This window comes from Heptranchias perlo, chromosome 39 (genome assembly GCF_035084215.1).
Source record: "Heptranchias perlo isolate sHepPer1 chromosome 39, sHepPer1.hap1, whole genome shotgun sequence".
Taxonomy (NCBI): domain Eukaryota; kingdom Metazoa; phylum Chordata; class Chondrichthyes; order Hexanchiformes; family Hexanchidae; genus Heptranchias; species Heptranchias perlo.
Genome location: NC_090363.1, coordinates 13,195,937 through 13,213,864, shown reverse-complemented (window position 1 = coordinate 13,213,864; position 17,928 = coordinate 13,195,937). Strand labels below are relative to the sequence as shown.

Sequence of the window (17,928 nt, the reverse complement as noted above, 5' to 3'; positions counted from 1 at the left end):
ATCATTGAGGATGGGGATGTTTACAGAGCTTCCTCCTCCCGTTAGTTGTTTAATTGTCCACCACCATTCACGACTGGATGTGGCAGGACTGCAGAGCTTTGATCTGATCCATTGTTTGTGGAATCGCTTAGCTCTGTCTACAGCATGTTGCTTCCGCTGTTTAGCATGCATGTAGTCCTGAGTTGTAGCTTCACCAGGTTGGCACCTCATTTTTAGGTACGCCTGGTGCTGCTCCTGGCATGCTCTTCTGCACTCCTCATTGAACCAGGGTTGATCCCCAGCTTGTTGGTAATGGTAGAGTGAGGAATATGCCGGGCCATGAGGTTACAGATTGTGCTGGAATACAATTCTGCTGCTACTGATGGCCCACAGTGCCTCATGGATGCCCAGTTTTGAGCTGCCAGATCTGTTCTGAATCTATCCCATTTAGCACGGTGATAGTGCCACACAACACGTTGGATGGTGTCCTCAGTGTGAAGACGGGACTTTGTCTCCACGAGGACTGTGCGGTGGTCACTCCTACCAATACTGTCATGGACAGGTGCATCTGCGACAGGTAGATTGGTGAGGATGAGGTCAAGTAGGTTTTTCCCTCGTGTTGGTTCGCTCACCACCTGCCGCAGGCCCAGTCTGGCAGCTATGTCCTTCAGGACTCGGCCAGCTCGGTCAGTAGTGGTGCTACCGAGGCATTCTTGGTGATGGACATTCTGTGCCCTTGCTACCCTCAGTGCTTCCTCCAAGTGGTGCTCAACATGGAGGAGGACTGATTCATCAGCTGAGGGATGGCGGTCGGTGGTAATCAGCAGGAGGTTTCCTTGCCCATGTTTGACCTGATGCCATGAGATTTCATGGGGTCCAGAGTCAATGTTGAGGACTCCCAGGGCCACTCCCTCCTGACTGTATATCACTGTACCGCCACCTCTGGTGGGTCTGTCCTGCCGGTGGGACAGGACATACCCAGGGATGGTGATGGAAGAGTCTGGGACGTTGGCTGAAAGGTATGATTCTGTGAGTAGTCACTGTTGTAATGTAGGAAATGCAGCAGCCTATTTGCACACAGCAAGATCCCACAAACAGCAATGTGATTATGACCAGACAAACTGTTTTAAGTGATGTTGGTTGAGGGATAAATATTGGCCCCAGGACACCTCCGCCGCTCTTCTGTGAAATAGTGGACGTGGGATCTTTTAAGTCCACCTGAGAAGGGCAGACGAGGCCTCGGTTTGACATCTCATCCGAAAGACAGTGTCTCCGTCAGTGCAGCACCTCCCTCAGTATTGGGAGCGTCAGCCTAGATTTTGTGCTCCAGAAGTTTACAACATGGAAACAGGCCCTTCGGCCCAACATGTCCATGTCGCCCAGTTTATACCACTAAGCTAGTCCCAATTGCCTGCACTTGGCCCATATCCCTCTATACCCATCTTACCCATGTAACTGTCCAAATGCTTTTTAAAAGACAAAATTGTACCCACCTCTACTACTGCCTCTGGCAGCTCGTTCCAGACACTCACCACCCTTTGAGTGAAAAAATTGCCCCTCTGGACCCTTTTGTATCTCTCCCCTCTCACCTTAAATCTATGCCCCCTCGTTATAGACTCCCCTACCTTTGGGAAAAGATTTTGACTATCTACCTTATCTATGCCCCTCATTATTTTATAGACTTCTATAAGATCACCCCTAAACCTCCTACTCTCCAGGGAAAAAAGTCTCAGTCTATCCAACCTCTCCCTATAAATCAAACCATCAAGTCCCGGTAGCATCCTAGTAAATCTTTTCTGCACTCTTTCTAGTTTAATAATATCCTTTCTATAATAGGGTGACCAGAACTGTACACAGTATTCCAAGTGTGGCCTTACTAATGTCTTGTACAACTTCAACAAGACATCCCAACTCCTGTATTCAATGTTCTGACCAATGAAACCAAGCATGCCGAAAGCCTTCTTCACCACCCTATCCACCTGTGACTCCACTTTCAAGGAGCTATGAACCTGTACTCCGAGATCTCTTTGTTCTATAACTCTCCCCAACGCCCTACCATTAACGGAGTAGGTCCTGGCCCGATTCGATCTACCAAAATGCATCACCTCACATTTATCTAAATTAAACTCCATCTGCCATTCGTCGGCCCACTGGCCCAATTTATCAAGATCCCGTTGCAATCCTAGATAACCTTCTTCACTGTCCACAATGCCACCAATCTTGGTGTCATCTGCAAACTTACTAACCATGCCTCCTAAATTCTCATCCAAATCATTAATATAAGTAACAAATATTTATGTGTTCGGACGTGAAATATCTGTCATGTCGATTTAGTTTTGTTTCAGGGAAGGACTCCAGCTGTGGGGCCGAGGCCCTCCTGGTGAGGACCAAAGCAGCAGTTTCCTTCCCGTCGGTGAGCCCCGGTCTTCCCAATCCGCATTGCACCGACATTATGGACTATGGCGGTAAGTGAGAGAAGATGAACATCTGAGAGGCTGTTTCCCATGGCTGGAGAGTCTAGAACTAGGGGTCATAATCTCAGGATAAGGGGGCGGACATTTCGGACTGAGATGAGGAAAAATTGAATGGCGGAACATGAGAAACAGGAGTCGGCCATACGGCCCCTCGAGCCTGCTCCGCCATTCAGACAGATCATGACTGATCTTCAACCTCAACTCCACTTTCCACTTTGAGGAGAGATTACGCAAATTGGGGTTGTATTCTCTAGAATTTAGAAGGTTAAGGGGTGATCTGATCGAAGTTTGTAAGATATTAAGGGGAACAGATAGGGTGGATAGAGAGAAACTATTTCCGCTGGTTGGGGATTCTAGGAGTAGGGGGCACAGTCTAAAAATTAGAGCCAGACCTTTCAGGAGTGAGATTAGAAAACATTTCTACACACAAAGGGTGGTAGAAGTTTGGAACTCTCTTCTGCAAACGGCAATTGATACTAGCTCAAATTTAAATCTGAGATAGATAGCTTTTTGGCAACCAAAGGTATTAAGGGATATGGGCCAAAGGCAGGTATATGGAGTTAGATCACAGACCAGCCATGATCTTATCAAATGGCGGAGCAGGCACGAGGGGCTGAATGGCCTCCTCCTGTTCCTATTTTCCTATGTTCCTGCCTGATCCCCATATCCCTTGATTCCCCTAGAGTCCAAAAATCTATCGATCTCAGCTTTGAATATATTCGATGACTGAGCATCCACAGCCCTCTGGGGTAGAGAATTCTAAAGATTCACAACCCTCTGAGTGAAGAAATTTCTCCTCATCTCGGTCTTAAATGGCCGAGGGGCCGTATGGCCTACTCCTGCTCCTATTTCTTATGTTCTTACGTTAAGTCGCTACCACAAGGAATAGTTGAGGCGAATAGCATAAATGCATTTAAGGGCAAGCTAGATAAACACATGAGGGAGAAAGGAATAGAAGGATATGCTGATAGGATTAGATGAAGTAGGGAGGGAGGAGGCTCGTGTGGAGCACAAACACCAGCACGGACCAGCTCGTGTGGAGCATAAACACCAGCACGGACCAGTTGGGCCGAATGGCCTGTTTCTTTGCTGTAGACTCGATGTAGCTCAATGGGAGAGCGACCCCTCTCCTGCAAACCAAGTTGTTCTCACTGGCAAAATGACAGGATGTTCTCAGCTCCTCCAAGGCCTCTTCCTCAGCCTGCCCCTTGTTACGGGGGTCGCCAACCCTCCCGGATTGCCCTGGAGTCTCCAGGAATTAAAGATTAATCGCCTGGGAGAAAAGTCAATATGGGCAACAGACAAAAATGGTGTATTGGCCATTTTCCTTTAATAATTATAAAAATACTGGAGAAGGTTGAAAAACAAAAGCTGTTTGACCGGCCGGGACGGTCGGAAGCCGGAGGTCGTGTGATCAAACCTCCAGGAATATGTCCGACCAGAGTTGGCGACTCCTCCCCCTCCACCCACCGTTACCTGTAGGAACTGTAGGCTGTCCCATTGATTGGCGGTGGCCTGGCAGTGTATGATGTCCTTCTGAATGGAGATCAGGGCTCGCTGGATGTCCCGCAGGTTTTCTTCCAATGGTCGCAGCAAGCCGCTCGTGTGCTCCCCCAACTCCTTCTTCAGGTTCCGCTCTCTCTCGTCCAGGAACTGGTGCATTTTCACAAACTCCTCCGAGACGTGTTGGGTCAGATTCTCAATCGTCTCCTTCAGAAGCAGAAAGTTGAAATCAGCCAAGGGAGAGGGTGCTGAATACAGGGAGGGGGAGGGGTAGTGGATTGAGCAGTGGGGTCGCACTGAGATAGACACTGGCCTTTCACCTCTGTACTGGGTGCAGTAGGTCAGACATTGACCTTTCACCTCTGGGACTGGGTGATGCAACGGGTCAGATACTGACCTTTCACCTCTGGGACTGGGTGGTGCAGCGGGTCAGACTCTGACCTTTCACCTCTGGGACTGGGTGGCGCAGCGGGTCAGACTCTGACCTTTCACCTCTGGGACTGGGTGGCGCAGCGGGTCAGACTCTGACCTTTCACCTCTGGGACTGGGTGGTGCAGTGGGTCAGACTCTGACCTTTCACCTCTGGGACTGGGTGGTGCAGTAGGTCAGACATTGACCTTTCACCTCTGGGACTGGGTGATGCAGTGGGTAAAATACAGACCTTTCACCTCTGGGACTGGGTGGTGCAGTACAGTCAGACACTGACCTTTCACCTCCGGTACTGGGTGGTGCAGTGGGTCAGATACTGACCTTTCACCTCTGGTAGTGGGTGGTGCAGTGGGTCAGGTACTGACCTTTCACCTCCGGGACTGGGTGGTGCAGTGGGTCAGACACTGACCTTTCACCTCCGGGACCGGGTGGTGCAGTGGGTCAGATACTGACCTTTCACCTCTGGTAGTGGGTGGTGCAGTGGGTCAGATACTGACCTTTCACCTCTGGGACTGCGTGTTGCAGTGGGTCAGACACTGGCCTTTCACCTCCGGTACTGGGTGGTGCAGTGGGTCAGATACCGACCTTTCACCTCCAGTACTGGTCGGTGCAGTGGGTCAGACGCTGACCTTTCACCTCCGGTACTGGGTGGTGCAGTGGGTCAGACACTGACCATTAACCTCTGGGACTTTGGTTCAACTCCCACCCAGAGTGCTGCGATGGACATCTCCTCTTATCTGGGCGTTATTTGAAATGGGTCAGGCAGCACCAACCCAATTCCCAGCGACCCCTGCGTGGAAAACTGCTCGAATTTCGCACTAAATTGTCAGCCTTGCTCAGAATGAGCACAGGGGGTGGGAAATGAGAACTGGTCACCCTGGGGCGGTAGGAAGCCCCCTGCACAGGCCTGTGCTGGGAGAGAGTCGAACTCTGGTGGGAAACCACGGACTGCGACGTTGGGTTAAACCCACCGGCTCGAGTTATGAGGGCCGCAGACAGCTCGATCCCAAACATCGTCACTGCTTCCAGGTCCCAGCGGTTCGAAGGGTTTGAGCACAGTGAGGACAAGAATTCCCACACACAATGTGCAGAGATGGTCAGAGAGAGTCAGTCTGCACTGGGGGGAAGGGGAGAGGAGTGTCAGTCTGTACTGGGGGGAGGGGGAGAGGAGTGTCTGTCTGCACTGGGGGGAGGGGGAGAGGAGTGTCAGTCTGTACTGGGGGGAGGGGGAGAGGAGTGTCGGTCTGCACTGGGGGGAGGGGGAGAGGAGTGTCAGTCTGTACTGGGGGGAGGGGGAGAGGAGAGTCAGTCCGTACTGGGGGGAGGGGGAGAGGAGTGTCAGTCTGTACTGGGGGGAGGGGAGAGGAGTGTCGGTCTGTACTGGGGGGAGGGGGAGAGGAGTGTCAGTCTGTACTGGGGGGAGGGGGAGAGGAGTGTCAGTTTGCACTGGGGGGAGGGGGAGAGGAGTGTCAGTCTGCACTGGGGGGAGGGGGAGAGGAGTGTCAGTCCGTACTGGGGGGAGGGGGAGAGTAGTGTCAGTCCGTACTGGGGGGAGGGGGAGAAGAGTGTCAGTCTGCACTGGGGGGAGGGGGAGAGGAGTGTCAGTCTGCACTGGGGGGAGGGGGAGAGGAGTGTCGGTCTGTACTGGGGGGAGGGGGAGAGGAGTGTCAGTCTGCACTGGGGGGAGGGGGAGAGGAGTGTTGGTCCGTACTGGGGGGAGGGGGAGAGGAGTGTCAGTCTGCACTGGGGGGAGGGGGAGAGGAGTGTTGGTCCGTACTGGGGGGAGGGGGAGAGGAGTGTCAGTCTGCACTGGGGGGAGGGGGAGAGGAGAGTCGGTCTGTACTGGGGGGAGGGGGAGAGGAGTGTCGGTCTGTACTGGGGGGAGGGGGAGAGGAGTGTCGGTCCGTAATGGGGGGAGGGGGAGAGGAGTGTCAGTCTGTACTGGGGGGAGGGGGAGAGGAGTGTCAGTCTGTACTGGGGGGAGGGGGAGAGGAGTGTCGGTCCGTAATGGGGGGAGGGGGAGAGGAGTGTCAGTCTGTACTGGGGGGAGGGGGAGAGGAGTGTCTGTCTGTATTGGGGGGAGGGGGAGAGGAGTGTCTGTCTGTACTGGGGGGAGGGGGAGAGGAGTGTCGGTCTGTACTGGGGGGAGGGGGAGAGGAGTGTCTGTCTGTACTGGGGGAGGGGGAGAGGAGTGTCGGTCTGTAATGGGGGGAGGGGGAGAGGAGTGTCGGTCTGTACTGGGGGGAGGGGGAGAGGAGTGTCTGTCTGTACTGGGGGGAGGGGGAGAGGAGTGTCGGTCTGTACTGGGGGGAGGGGGAGAGGAGTGTCTGTCTGTACTGGGGGAGGGGGAGAGGAGTGTCGGTCTGTAATGGGGGGAGGGGGAGAGGAGTGTCAGTCTGTACTGGGGGAGGGGGAGAGGAGTGTCAGTCTGTACTGGGGGAGGGGGAGAGGAGTGTCTGCCTGTAATGGGGGGAGGGGGAGGAGTGTCAGTCTGTACTGGGGGGAGGGGGTGGAGAGGAGTGTCTGCCTGTAATGGGGGGAGGGGGGAGGAGTGTCAGTCTGTACTGGGGGAGGGGGAGAGGAGTGTCTGCCTGTACTGGGGGGAGGGGGAGGAGTGTCAGTCTGTACTGGGGGGAGGGGGAGAGGAGTGTCGGTCTGTACTGGGGGAGGGGGAGAGGAGTGTCTGCCTGTAATGGGGGGAGGGGGAGGAGTGTCAGTCTGTACTGGGGGGAGGGGGAGAGGAGTGTCGGTCTGTACTGGGGGGAGGGGGAGAGGAGTGTCAGTCTGTACTGGGGGAGGGGGAGAGGAGTGTCTGCCTGTAATGGGGGGAGGGGGAGGAGTGTCAGTCTGTACTGGGGGGAGGGGGAGAGGAGTGTCGGTCTGTACTGGGGGGAGGGGGAGAGGAGTGTCGGTCTGTACTGGGGGGAGGGGGAGAGGAGTGTCGGTCTGTACTGGGGGAGGGGGAGAGGAGTGTCAGTCTGTACTGGGGGGAGGGGGAGAGGAGTGTCAGTCTGTATTGGGGGGAGGGGGAGAGGAGTGTCAGTTTGTATTGGGGGGAGGGGGAGAGGAGTGTCAGTCTGTAATGGGGGGGGAGAGGAGTGTCAGTCTGTAATGGGGGGGGGGAGAGGAGTGTCTGCCTGTAATGGGGGGAGGGGGAGAGGAGTGTCTGTCTGTAATGGGGGGAGGGGGAGGAGTGTCAGTCTGTAATGGGGGGAGGGGGGAGGAGTGTCTGCCTGTAATGGGGGGAGGGGGGAGGAGTGTCAGTCTGTACTGGGGGAGGGGGAGAGGAGAGTCGGTCTGTACTGGGGGGAGGGGGAGAGGAGAGTCGGTCTGTAATGGGGGGAGGGGGAGGAGTGTCAGTCTGTACTGGGGGAGGGGGAGAGGAGAGTCGGTCTGTACTGGGGGGAGGGGGAGAGGAGTGTCAGTCTGTACTGGGGGGAGGGGGAGAGGAGTGTCAGTCTGTACTGGGGGAGGGGGAGAGGAGTGTCTGCCTGTAATGGGGGGAGGGGGAGAGGAGTGTCTGCCTGTAATGGGGGGAGGGGGAGGAGTGTCAGTCTGTACTGGGGGGAGGGGGAGAGGAGTGTCGGTCTGTACTGGGGGAGGGGGAGAAGAGTGTCTGCCTGTAATGGGGGGAGGGGGAGGAGTGTCAGTCTGTACTGGGGGGAGGGGGAGAGGAGTGTCAGTCTGTACTGGGGGGAGGGGGAGAGGAGTGTCAGTCTGTACTGGGGGGAGGGGGAGAGGAGTGTCTGTCTGTCCTGGGGGAGGGGGCGAGGAGTGTCAGTCTGTACTGGGGGGAGGGGGAGAGGAGTGTCAGTCTGTACTGGGGGAGGGGGAGAGGAGTGTCAGTCTGTACTGGGGGGAGGGGGAGAGGAGTGTCAGTCTGTACTGGGGGAGGGGGAGAGGAGTGTCGGTCTGTACTGGGGGAGGGGAGAGGAGTGTCAGTCTGTACTGGGGGAGGGGGCGAGGAGTGTCAGTCTGCACTGGGGGGAGGGGGAGAGGAGTGTCGGTCTGTACTGGGGGAGGGGAGAGGAGTGTCAGTCTGTACTGGGGGAGGGGGCGAGGAGTGTCAGTCTGTACTGGGGGGAGGGGAGAGGAGTGTCAGTCTGTACTGGGGGGAGGGGGAGAGGAGAGTCGGTCTGTACTGGGGGGAGGGGGAGAGGAGTGTCAGTCGGTACTGGGGGAGGGGAGAGGAGAGTCGGTCTGTACTGGGGGGAGGGGGAGAGGAGTGTCAGTCGGTACTGGGGGGAGGGGGAGAGGAGTGTCAGTCTGTACTGGGGGGAGGGGGAGAGGAGTGTCCGTCTGTACTGGGGGGAGGGGGAGAGGAGTGTCAGTCTGTACTGGGGGGAGGGGGAGAGGAGTGTCAGTCTGTACTGGGGGGAGGGGGAGAGGAGTGTCAGTCTGTACTGGGGGGAGGGGGAGAGGAGTGTCAGTCTGTACTGGGGGGAGGGGGAGAGGAGTGTCAGTCTGTAATGGGGGGAGGGGGAGAGGAGTGTCAGTCTGTACTGGGGGGAGGGGGAGAGGAGTGTCAGTCTGTACTGGGGGAGGGGGCGAGGAGTGTCAGTCTGTCCTGGGGGAGGGGGCGAGGAGTGTCAGTCTGTACTGGGGGGAGGGGGAGAGGAGTGTCAGTCTGTACTGGGGGGAGGGGGAGAGGAGTGTCAGTCTGTAATGGGGGGAGGGGGAGAGGAGTGTCAGTCTGTACTGGGGGGAGGGGGAGAGGAGTGTCAGTCTGTACTGGGGGGAGGGGGAGAGGAGTGTCAGTCTGTAATGGGGGGAGGGGGAGAGGAGTGTCAGTCTGTAATGGGGGGAGGGGGAGAGGAGTGTCAGTCTGTACTGGGGGGAGGGGGAGAGGAGTGTCAGTCTGTACTGGGGGGAGGGGGAGAGGAGTGTCGGTCTGTACTGGGGGAGGGAGAGAGGAGAGTCGGTCTGTACTGGGGGGAGGGGGAGAGGAGTGTCAGTCTGTACTGGGGGGAGGGGGAGAGGAGTGTCAGTCTGTACTGGGGGGAGGGGGAGAGGAGTGTCCGTCTGTACTGGGGGGAGGGGGAGAGGAGTGTCAGTCTGTCCTGGGGGAGGGGGCGAGGAGTGTCAGTCTGTACTGGGGGGAGGGGGAGAGGAGTGTCAGTCTGTACTGGGGGGAGGGGGAGAGGAGTGTCAGTCTGTACTTGGGGGAGGGGAGAGGAGTGTCAGTCTGTACTGGGGGGAGGGGGAGAGGAGTGTCAGTCTGTACTGGGGGGAGGGGGAGAGGAGTGTCAGTCTGTACTGGGGGGAGGGGGAGAGGAGTGTCAGTCTGTACTGGGGGAGGGGGAGAGGAGTGTCAGTCTGTACTGGGGGGAGGGGGAGAGGAGTGTCAGTCTGTACTGGGGGAGGGGGAGAGGAGTGTCAGTCTGTACTGGGGGAGGGGGAGAGGAGTGTCAGTCTGTACTGGGGGAGGGGGAGAGGAGTGTCAGTCTGTACTGGGGGGAGGGGGAGAGGAGTGTCAGTCTGTACTGGGGGAGGGGGAGAGGAGTGTCAGTCTGTACTGGGGGAGGGGGAGAGGAGTGTCAGTCTGTACTGGGGGAGGGGGAGAGGAGTGTCAGTCTGTACTGGGGGAGGGGGAGAGGAGTGTCAGTCTGTACTGGGGGGAGGGGGAGAGGAGTGTCAGTCTGTACTGGGGGGAGGGGGAGAGGAGTGTCAGTCTGTACTGGGGGGAGGGGGAGAGGAGTGTCAGTCTGTACTGGGGGGAGGGGGAGAGGAGTGTCAGTCTGCACTGGGGGGAGGGGGAGAGGAGTGTCAGTCTGTACTGGGGGGAGGGGGAGAGGAGTGTCAGTCTGTACTGGGGGGAGGGGGAGAGGAGTGTCGGTCTGTACTGGTGGGAGGGGGAGAGGAGTGTCGGTCTGTACTTGGGGGAGGGGGAGAGGAGTGTCGGTCTGTACTGGGGGGAGGGGGAGAGGAGTGTCAGTCTGTAATCGGGGGGGGAAGGGGAGAGGAGTGTCAGTCTGTACTGGGGGGAGGGGGAGAGGAGTGTCGGTCTGTACTGGGGGGAGGGGGGAGGAGTGTCAGTCTGTAATGGGGGGAAGGGGAGAGGAGTGTCAGTCTGTACTGGGGGGAGGGGGAGAGGAGTGTCTGTCTGTACTGGGGGGAGGGGGAGAGGAGTGTCAGTCTGTAATCGGGGGGGGAAGGGGAGAGGAGTGTCAGTCTGTACTGGGGGGAGGGGGAGTGAGGGCAAGAAGAGTGTCGGCCTCAATGGGGAAGAGTCGGAGAAGTTGCTGGACTCAGTCTTGCTCCCCGTTATCCAGAGGGAGATGGTCGTGGTAGTTTGCAGATTTACATATTTGGCCAACGGAGTCCATGAAAAGTAGCCGAGTGGCTCGGGAGATGAAAAAATTGGGCCCTGGAGTAGAGGGAGCTTTACTCTGTATCTAACCCGTGCTGTACCTGCCCTGGGAGTGTTTGATGGGACAGTGTAGAGGGAGCTTTACTCTGTATCTAACCCGTGCTGTACCTGCCCTGGGAGTGTTTGATGGGACAGTGTAGAGGGAGCTTTACTCTGTGTCTAACCCTGTACCTGCCCTGGGAGTGTTTGATGGGACGGTGTAGAGGGAGCTTTACTCTGTATCTAACCCGTGCTGTACCTGCCCTGGGAGTGTTTGATGGGACAGTGTAGAGGGAGCTTTACTCTGTATCTAACCCGTGTTGTACCTGCCCTGGGAGTGTTTGATGGGACAGTGTAGAGGGAGCTTTACTCTGTATCTAACCCGTGCTGTACCTGCCCTGGGAGTGTTTGATGGGACAGTGTAGAGGGAGCTTTACTCTGTATCTAACCCTGTACCTGCCCTGGGAGTGTTTGATGGGACAGTGTAGAGGGAGCTTTACTCTGTATCTAACCCCGGCTGTACCTGCCCTGGGAGTGTTTGATGGGACAGTGTAGAGGGAGCTTTACTCTGTATCTAACCCCGGCTGTACCTGCCCTGGGAGTGTTTGATGGGACAGTGTAGAGGGGGCTTTACTCTGTATCTAACCCCGGCTGTACCTGCCCTGGGAGTGTTTGATGGGACAGTGTAGAGGGAGCTTTACTCTGTATCTAACCCCGGCTGTACCTGCCCTGGGAGTGTTTGATGGGACAGTGTAGAGGGAGCTTTACTCTGTATCTAACCCGTGCTGTACCTGCCCTGGGAGTGTTTGATGGGACAGTGTAGAGGGAGCTTTACTCTGTATCTAACCCGTGCTGTACCTGCCCTGGGAGTGTTTGATGGGACAGTGTAGAGGGAGCTTTACTCTGTATCTAACCCGTGCTGTACCTGCCCTGGGAGAGTTTGACACTGCCTTTTTGGACCCAGCACTAACATCCTTCAGCTTGATGAACAGAAAATTCACAACAGAGCAGTTTCGGGAAACAGAATAGTAAACTCACCTTGAGAGCTGTGATCTTGTGTTCTTGGTTGTACATAATCCCGACAAACGCTGCCTTCCTCTCCTTCAGTGCGTTTAGAGAGATTTTCAGTTCATTCTGTAATCACAGGTTAATTGTTAAATAATCGTTTCCTCTCCTGCTGGCACCTCGCTCTCCCTCGGGTATAGTTCCTCCTGTGCCAGTCACCCTCTGGTACCTCACCCAGGTGCCCTCCGGAAGCATAGACAGTGAGCGTTGGCAGGATATCCAACCTTGGAAGGCATCACCATGATGCCCTTACCTTAATGCAGGAGTGCTGAGTCAGGCCGAGCTCAGCTGACGTAACACAGACCGGGGATGTATCCTGAGTCTCCCTGTACACAAAAGAAAGTCTTGCATTTATATAGCGCCTTTCATGACCTTAGGACATCCCAAAGCGCTTTACAGCCAATGAAGTAGTTTTTGAAGAGTAGTCACTGATGTAATGTAGGAAATGCAGCAGCCAATTTGTGCACAGCAAGATCCCACAAACAGCAATGAGATAAATGACCAGATAGTCTGTTTTTAGGTGTTGGTTGAGAGATAAATATTGGTCAGGAGACCGGGGAGAACTCCCCCCTGCTCTTCACTCGGTTAATCCCGGGGATGAGGGGGCGGACATATGAGGAGAGGTTGAGTAGATTGGAACTCTACTCATTGGAGTTCAGAAGAATGAGAGGCGATCTTATTGAAACATATAAGATTGTGAAGGGTCTTGATCGGGTGGATGCAGTAAGGATGTTCCCAAAGATGGGTGAAACTAGAACTAGGGGGCATAATCTTAGAATAAGGGGCTGCTCTTTCAAAACTGAGATGAGGAGAAACTTCTTCACTCAGAGGGTGGTAGGTCTGTGGAATTTGCTGCCCCAGGAAGCTGTGGAAGCTACATCATTAAATAAATTTAAAACAGAAATAGACAGTTTCCTAGAAGTAAAGGGAATTAGGGGTTACGGGGAGCGGGCAGGAAATTGGACATGAAGCTGAGTTCGGATCGGTCAATGCCCTGTGGGTGGCGGAGAGGGCCCAGGGGCTATGTGGCCGGGTCCTGCTCCGACTTCTTGTGTTCTTTAGATTTGTGGTTGGGATCAGATCAGCCATGATCTTATTGAATGGCGGAGCAGGCTCGAGGGGCCGATTGGCCTACTCCTGCTCCAATTTCTTATGTTCTTATGTTCTTATGTTCTTCGAAATAGCGGCCATGAGATCTTTTACCTGAGAGGGCAGACGGGGCCTCGGTTTAACGTCTCATCTGAAAGACGGCGCCTCCGACAGTGCAGCACTCCCTCAGAATTGCGCTGGGAGTGTCAGCCTGGATTTTGCGCTCGAGTCTCTGGAGTGGGACCTGAACCCACGACCTGAGCCTGGATTATTAAAGAGGGGCCCTGGTGCGGAGTCTGTGTGATGAGAGCACGTGTTGTGAATTCAGCCCCATGATCGGGGGCTCACTTGTGGCTGAACGATGTCAGGGATGGAGATGGCGTGCGGGATGGAGACCTCCACAGCCCAGTTCCCGCGAGGCATGGCTGTTGTGTGAGAGCCCCACACCAGGAGCCTTTGGTTGTAACATTTACCCCGATCTTAATTGTGTCCGATCGAAGGGGTGAGCTAACCAGTGGGGAGCCTGTCGTACAGATCAGGAGAGGGGGCGGGGGCATTCGAAGGAGTGGGTTGGGGGGTCCCACCTGAAGCATTGACCTTTTCAGATCCTGATCGACCCGTCATGCACTGTCGGGAGACCCCAGTTTCAGTCAACCCCCGGCCTGTGCCGAGTGAGCTGACCGCAGGCCCAGTTGTTGGCGGGGTGGGTGGGGGTTGCGGCCAGAGGCAGCCACGGCATTCTGTCCAACTCAGAGACTTGAGCACGTAATCCAGTGCCAGTACTGAGGGAGGTGCTGCACTGTCGGAGGTGCCGTCTTTCAAATGAGACATTAAACCGAGGCCCCGTCTGCCCTCTTAGGTGGACTTAAATGATTCCATAAATATTTCGAAGAAGAGCAGGGGAGTTCTCTCCGGCGTTCCGGTGGCCAATATTTATCCCTCAACCAACAGCACTAAAAAAAACTGATCTGGTCATTACCAAATTGCTGTTTGCGGGATCTTGCTGTGCACAAATTGGATACCGCGTGTCCCACATTACAACAGTGACTACACTTCAAAAGTACTTCACTGGATGTAAAGCGCTTTGGGACGTCCTGAGGTCGTGAAAGGCGCTATATAAATGCAAGTCTTTTAAATGGCCACCTGAGTGAGATATTGGAAGGATTAGGGAAGATTTAGACACTTTGACATCTATGGGGCCAGGGCGATTGGTTACAGGGAGAGTGTAGCCCAGAGTGACCTCAGTGTATGGTGCTGCCTTGCCCTGGGTTTGTTGGCGAGCAGTTCAGGGGGAAGCCCTGCACAGATGTTACCAGTACTGCTTCACATGGAAGGTGGGGCAGGTATTTTCACACTCGGACAGACCCCCTTGTGTCAGTGTCCTCGTGGCTTGCACTATTCTGCATTCACAACACGGTGCACTGCAGCGCAGTGAACTGGCCCAGTGCATTCAAGAGGGCGACAAAGACACGGAGGTGTCACATTGGAGGACCGGCGGTAAAGTGGGTGTGAGTTGGTGGACGGGCTGTTCACACGTGTGTGAGACCTGGTCACCCCCATCCTACAGTCGTCTGGTGAGGCAAACTCGCCACACGGGGCAGTGGCCCAAAAATGGGGACGAAAAATCGGGCGGGGAGGAGCGGAAGCTGGAAGGGGAAGAAATTTATACATGACATGAAGGATGGTCACTGGGGTATCTATCCTGGGGATGGTCACTGGGGTATCTATCCTGGGGATGGTCACTGGGGGATCTATCCTGGGGATGGTCACAGGGGTATCTATCCAGGGGATGGACACTGGGGTATCTATCCAGGGGATGGTCACTGGGGTATCTATCCAGGGGATGGTCACTGGGGTATCTATCCAGGGGATGGTCACTGGGGTATCTATCCAGGGGATGGACACTGGGGTATCTATCCAGGGGATGGTCACTGGGGTATCTATCGAGGGGATGGTAACTGGGGTATCTATCCAGGGGATGGTCACTGGGGTATCTATCCAGGGAATGGTCACTGGGGTATCTATCCAGGGGATGGTCACTGGGGTATCTATCGAGGGGATGGTCACTGGGGTATCTATCGAGGGGATGGTCACTGGGGTATCTATCCAGGGGATGGTCACTGGGGTATCTATCGAGGGGATGGTCACTGGGGTATCTATCCAGGGCTGGTCACTGGGGTATCTATCCAGGGGATGGTCACTGGGGTATCTATCCAGTGGATAGTCACTGGCGTATCTATCCAGGGGATGGTCACTGGGGTATCTATCCAGGGGATGGTCACTGGGGTATCTATCCAGGGGATGGTCACTGGGGTATATATCCAGGGGATGGTCACTGGGGTATCTATCCAGGGGATGGTCACAGGGGTATCTATCGAGGGGATGGTCACTGGGATATCTATCCAGGGGATGGTCACTGGGGTATCTATCCAGAGGATGGTCACTGGGGTATCTATCGAGGGGATGGTCACTGGGATATCTATCCAGGGGATGGTCACTGGGATATCTATCCAGGGGTTGGTCACTGGGGTATCTATCCAGGGGATGGTCACTGGGGTATCTATCCAGGGGATGGTCACTGGGATATCTATCCAGGGGATGGTCACTGGGGTATCTATCCAGGGGATGGTCACTGGGGTATCTATCCAGGGGATGGTCACTGGGGTATCTATCCAGGGGATGGTCACTGGGGTATCTATCCAGGGAATGGTCACTGGGGTATCTATCCAGGGGTTGGTCACTGGGGTATCTATCGAGGGAATGGTCACTGGGGTACCTATCCAGGGAATGGTCACTGGGGTATCTATCCAGGGGATGGTCACTGGGGTATCTATCCAGGGGATGGTCACTGGGGTATCTATCCAGGGGATGGTCACTGGGGTATCTATCCAGGGGATGGTCACTGGGATATCTGTCCAGGGGATGGTAACTGGGGTATCGATCCAGGGAATGGTCACTGGGATATCTGTCCAGGGGATGGTCACTGGGGTATCTGTCCAGGGGATGGTCACTGGGGTATCTATCCAGGGGATGGTCACAGGGGTATCTATCCAGGGGATGGTCACTGGGATATCTGTCCAGGGGATGGTAACTGGGGTATCTATCGAAGGGATGGTCATCGGGGTATCTATCCAGTGCTGGTCATTGGACCATGAATCGAGGGGATGGTAACTGGGACAATGTATTGGAGGGATGGTCACTGGGACCGTGTATTGGAGGGATGGTCACTGGGACCGTGTATTGGAGGGATGGTCACTGGGACCGTGTATTGGAGGGATGGTCACTGGGACCGTGTATTGGAGGGACGGTCACTGGGACCGTGTATTGGAGGGATGGTCACTGGGACCGTGTATTGGAGGGATGGTCCCTGGGACCGTGTATTGGAGGGATGGTTACTGGGACCGTGTATTGGAGGGATGGTCACTGGGACCGTGTATTGGAGGGATGGTCCCTGGGACCGTGTATTGGAGGGATGGTCACTGGGACCGTGTATTGGAGGGATGGTCACTGGGACCGTGTATTGGAGGGATGGTCACTGTGACCGTGTATTGGAGGGATGGTCCCTGGGACTGTGTATTGGAGGGATGGTCACTGGGACCGTGTATTGGAGGGATGGTCACTGGGACCGTGTATTGGAGGGATGGTCACTGGGACCGTGTATTGGAGGGATGGTCACTGGGACCGTGTATTGGAGGGATGGTCACTGTGACCGTGTATTGGAGGGATGGTCACTGGGACCGTGTATTGGAGGGATGGTCACTGGGACTGTGTATTGGAGGGATGGTCCCTGGGACCGTGTATTGGAGGGATGGTCCCTGGGACCGTGTATTGGAGGGCTGTCCAACTCTAGGAAGAAAAGTCAGATACCGGTAATGAGATACATCGTGTGAACCAGTCCCTACCTTGTAGGTTCGAACAGCCTCGCTGATGGGGTTGAAGTTGTGATTCCTGTGAGTCTCTGTATCGATGCACACCAGACACAAGGGCTTCCTGTCCACGGTACAATACAGCTTCAGCTTTTCGCCGTGCTCCTCGCAGTAAACACTCCCCTTCCCTTCCTTCTCCGGCCAGTCCGGAGCCTCCCCGCCCGCGTTTGGCGGCGCTGGGTCGGGCTGAGGCATCCCGTGCCTTTCCGCTCTTTCCTGCAGCCCGGGCACCCCGCCGCTGTCTGGCACCTCCTGCAGCGCTTGGCGAGACACGGTTAAGACACAGGCCGAGATCTTCGGCTCCACCGAGGGTCCCAGGCAGGTTGGGAGAGGACGTGCGCCCCTGGTCCAGAGATCGAGCTGAGTGCGGCGAGCTACTATCAGGCTGCCTTTCACTGACATTTATAACTGGGTCACCCGATCGCCCTGCGGCAGCTGGTGTTATCTGTTTGTTGTTACAGTGACCTGATACAGCAAACATCTCCCTCAGTCCCTGGGCACACAGTCTGCACCATCCCATTTTCTCTTGAAGTAAAATCATTGACTCTGATTTCTATGTTTCTGCCAAGATTTTTTTTTATATTTGCCGTTTTTTAAACAAAATTCTGGAACTGAGGCGAATTCTTCTAGATTCCGTTCCATATCAGCTCAGCAGCTACAGGATGAGGCTGTTCACTCTACTGTTGTTGGGTCTGAACACTTTAAACATCTGCATCCCTTTCTGGAACAAGTAACTCTTGACATTTAATGGGCCTGACGTTGCTGTGTGTGGGAAACGAACTTTCTATGAGCTTTTGCACGGCAAGTTCCTGTAAGTTCGAAATCCAAAAAGCACAGTGTCCTCCAAGTGGCGTCCAGGACCTGCGTGAAAATGGGAAGCAACTGGGTATCTTGCTAACAGATCAGACTGAAGCATTGTCAATAACAGGGCAGTCAGAACCAAAAATGTAAGTTCGAATAGTGAATTCAATGTCAAATCAAGTATAGAAAGCACAATAAGGAAGATTGAGACAGAAAAAGAAAGTTTTAAAAAAAAGTATTTACATTTTTTTTGATTTCCAACAATAATTAAAATCTGATGGAATGAGACTCCACATTTGTAAACGTTAACTTT

The 17,928-nt window shown here is 55.0% G+C and overlaps 1 protein-coding gene across 1 annotated transcript in view; it reads right to left on the bottom strand.

Moving 5' to 3' along the window:
* LOC137304944 (zinc-binding protein A33-like) overlaps positions 1-17,185 on the bottom strand; it is a 30,752-nt gene extending 13,567 nt beyond the window's left edge. The window contains exons 1-3 of the mRNA XM_067973726.1: positions 16,791-17,185; positions 11,773-11,868; positions 3,930-4,163 (exon numbers count right to left, since the gene is read on the bottom strand). Coding sequence (XP_067829827.1) covers positions 3,930-4,163; positions 11,773-11,868; positions 16,791-17,009 — 549 coding nt within the window. The 5' untranslated portion in view covers positions 17,010-17,185. The remainder of the gene's footprint in view (positions 1-3,929; positions 4,164-11,772; positions 11,869-16,790) is intronic.
* Between the last annotated feature and the right edge of the window lie 743 nt (positions 17,186-17,928).